Source organism: Cystoisospora suis (genome assembly GCF_002600585.1).
Source record: "Cystoisospora suis strain Wien I chromosome Unknown contig_10513, whole genome shotgun sequence".
NCBI classification, from domain to species: domain Eukaryota; phylum Apicomplexa; class Conoidasida; order Eucoccidiorida; family Sarcocystidae; genus Cystoisospora; species Cystoisospora suis.
The window spans coordinates 1-2,065 of record NW_027163286.1 but is presented as its reverse complement, the minus strand read 5'-3'; the positions used below and the strand labels follow the sequence as shown (position 1 = coordinate 2,065).

At 54.3% G+C, this 2,065-nt stretch overlaps 1 protein-coding gene across 1 annotated transcript; it reads right to left on the bottom strand.

The window, feature by feature from the left end:
• Window positions 1-302: 302 nt before the first annotated feature.
• On the bottom strand, window positions 303-2,047 carry CSUI_011268 (uncharacterized protein; the record flags this gene model as incomplete). Its single annotated transcript, XM_068071369.1, has 2 exons — window positions 303-1,199; window positions 1,630-2,047. Coding segments are annotated over 2 exons (483 nt in total), but the record flags the coding sequence as incomplete, so codon positions are not given.
• Window positions 2,048-2,065: the final 18 nt, after the last annotated feature.

Sequence of the window (2,065 nt, the reverse complement as noted above, 5' to 3'; positions counted from 1 at the left end):
ACACGAAGAAGCTTTTATGTTGTTGGTTGTACTCGATGAACGTGGTGTGCGAAAAGTAGCAGCGCGGCCTCACCTTGATAACTTACGCGTGTCGTGTTGGGAGCCCGTGTCATGCTGGGTGGTGGGGATCACCTGCGAAAGGTGACACTCAGGTGTACGTTTACGCACACTTCCCGTTCGTTGTGTTCTTTAAAGACGGGGAAGCTATTACTTCCCACGTGTATAAAACAGTAAGTGGTGCCGCGGAAGAAACAAAGGAGGCGCGGGTTCTTTGCGAGTTCAACTCGTTGGAGATGTAAGGTTCAAGCGATAGACAAGTTTTAGGACAGGTTCAACGCGGTTGTACACTGGCCTGCAGGCGCAGGAGTCCTGGCGCGTTGGTTACAGCAACGGCTATGCCAGTGCACCCCCGGTCAGCGCGAGGGCGTCCCACCTATTTCCAAACAAAAACAGTTTCTTCGAAATGACACCTCTTCTACTGAATCGTATCACGCAACTTGTTACACCGTAGACCTGGGTTGCGCACGGGCTCCAGGGGTGTAACAAATGACTTTGACGATTGTAGCTGCTCATGTCGAACTAACGACTACTCGCCTCTACTTTCCAAATCGTCGACAGAACACGCTCGGCTCTCCAAACGACTCTCTGCAAACTGGACAAGGCAGCGCAAGGTGAAACTGTGCGCTCTCTGTTCGAACAAATACACAGAGACCGGTCACGCCGGGAAGTGCTGCTGCTTGGCAGTTGAGCTGAGGTGCTAGTAGCCTGGCTCGCCAGGCGTAGGCGTCTTCCCCAGAAGTACCTCTCGGATATTTCAAAACACGATTCACCCGAATGCACAATCGCGTACGGTCAGGCTGCAAGCGTTGAAACACTCACACGTCCAACTAGTGCGAGCAACAGATTGACGGGGCAAGCGACCTGCCCTGCTTCACGACTTTCTTCTCCCAGCGCTGGGAGAGACGCGAAGCTGTAGAGTCGTTGCCGGGTACCGAGCCTCCAAACGACCCCTTCTGTAGGCTCCTAGGGGCCAGCAAATAACGTTACCCGTTGCTTGAAGCACTCCAGGTCTTTTGGCGTGCTCTACTATCATTTGCGTTTTTCGCGCAGAGCTTCAGCGTGCAAACAGATCGTTCAATCGCTCCCCTCGCCGCTGCTGCCTTCACCGTCTAGCGCGCCACTTTCGTCGCTCCATGCCGCTGAAGCACCGATCACACGCATACTGCTACCTTCGCATTAACGCCTTATAGGAGCACTGGCACTTTTGAAACCCTGCATGTAGACAGCATCTCACCCATCAAATGCACTCAGTCCACCATGTGTTGCACGATCACGAAGTTGGAAATTCTCTTCCACGGGTGCGTCAGCCATGTAGCGACGGCACACACAGTGTTCTTGTGGTGTAGCACGCGACTGGCGCCCCTGTTCGGGTTTACTTTGACATAACTCTCAACGCCATTGCGTGCCTTTCCAACCATGGCAATCCTATCATGGCAGTCCATGCGAGTGACGGCGTGTGCCGAATGCACTTCGGAAAGCAGCAGCTGTAAGGACCGAAGGAGTCGCTGGCTGCGAACACGACAGGCACTAGGCGACCGCAACAGTGTTCTTCGGGCCTCTTTTGCTTACGGTCTGCTTCTCTCATCCGCTCTAATAGTGAAGCCATCTCGTCTTCCTCGGCGTCATGAAGCTCCCCAACTTCTTCGTCTGACGAAATAGACTGCGGGCTGGTCATATCAAGCAAAGAATTTCTGCTAGCTTCGTGCTCCGGGCTTCCTGTCCGTTGGCGTCCCGTCTCCTCTGTTATAACGCTCGAGGTACCATCAGGGCTTCCATGTGTTTCTCCCCCATCCTGACGTCCCGAGTCGTCGTCCTCGTCATGCCGAGGCTCGCTTTCATTCCGTCCTGCTGCTTGGTCCTTTACAGCAGCTTCGGACGCGAGCAAGAACTTTCTTCCAGCGTTCTGTGTTCCCTCCCCAAGATTCTCCCTCTCCGGCTCAATACCCGCCAGCTGTCCAACAGCGCTAAGACTGCCGGCAGATTTAGCGCTGTTGGACAGCTGGCG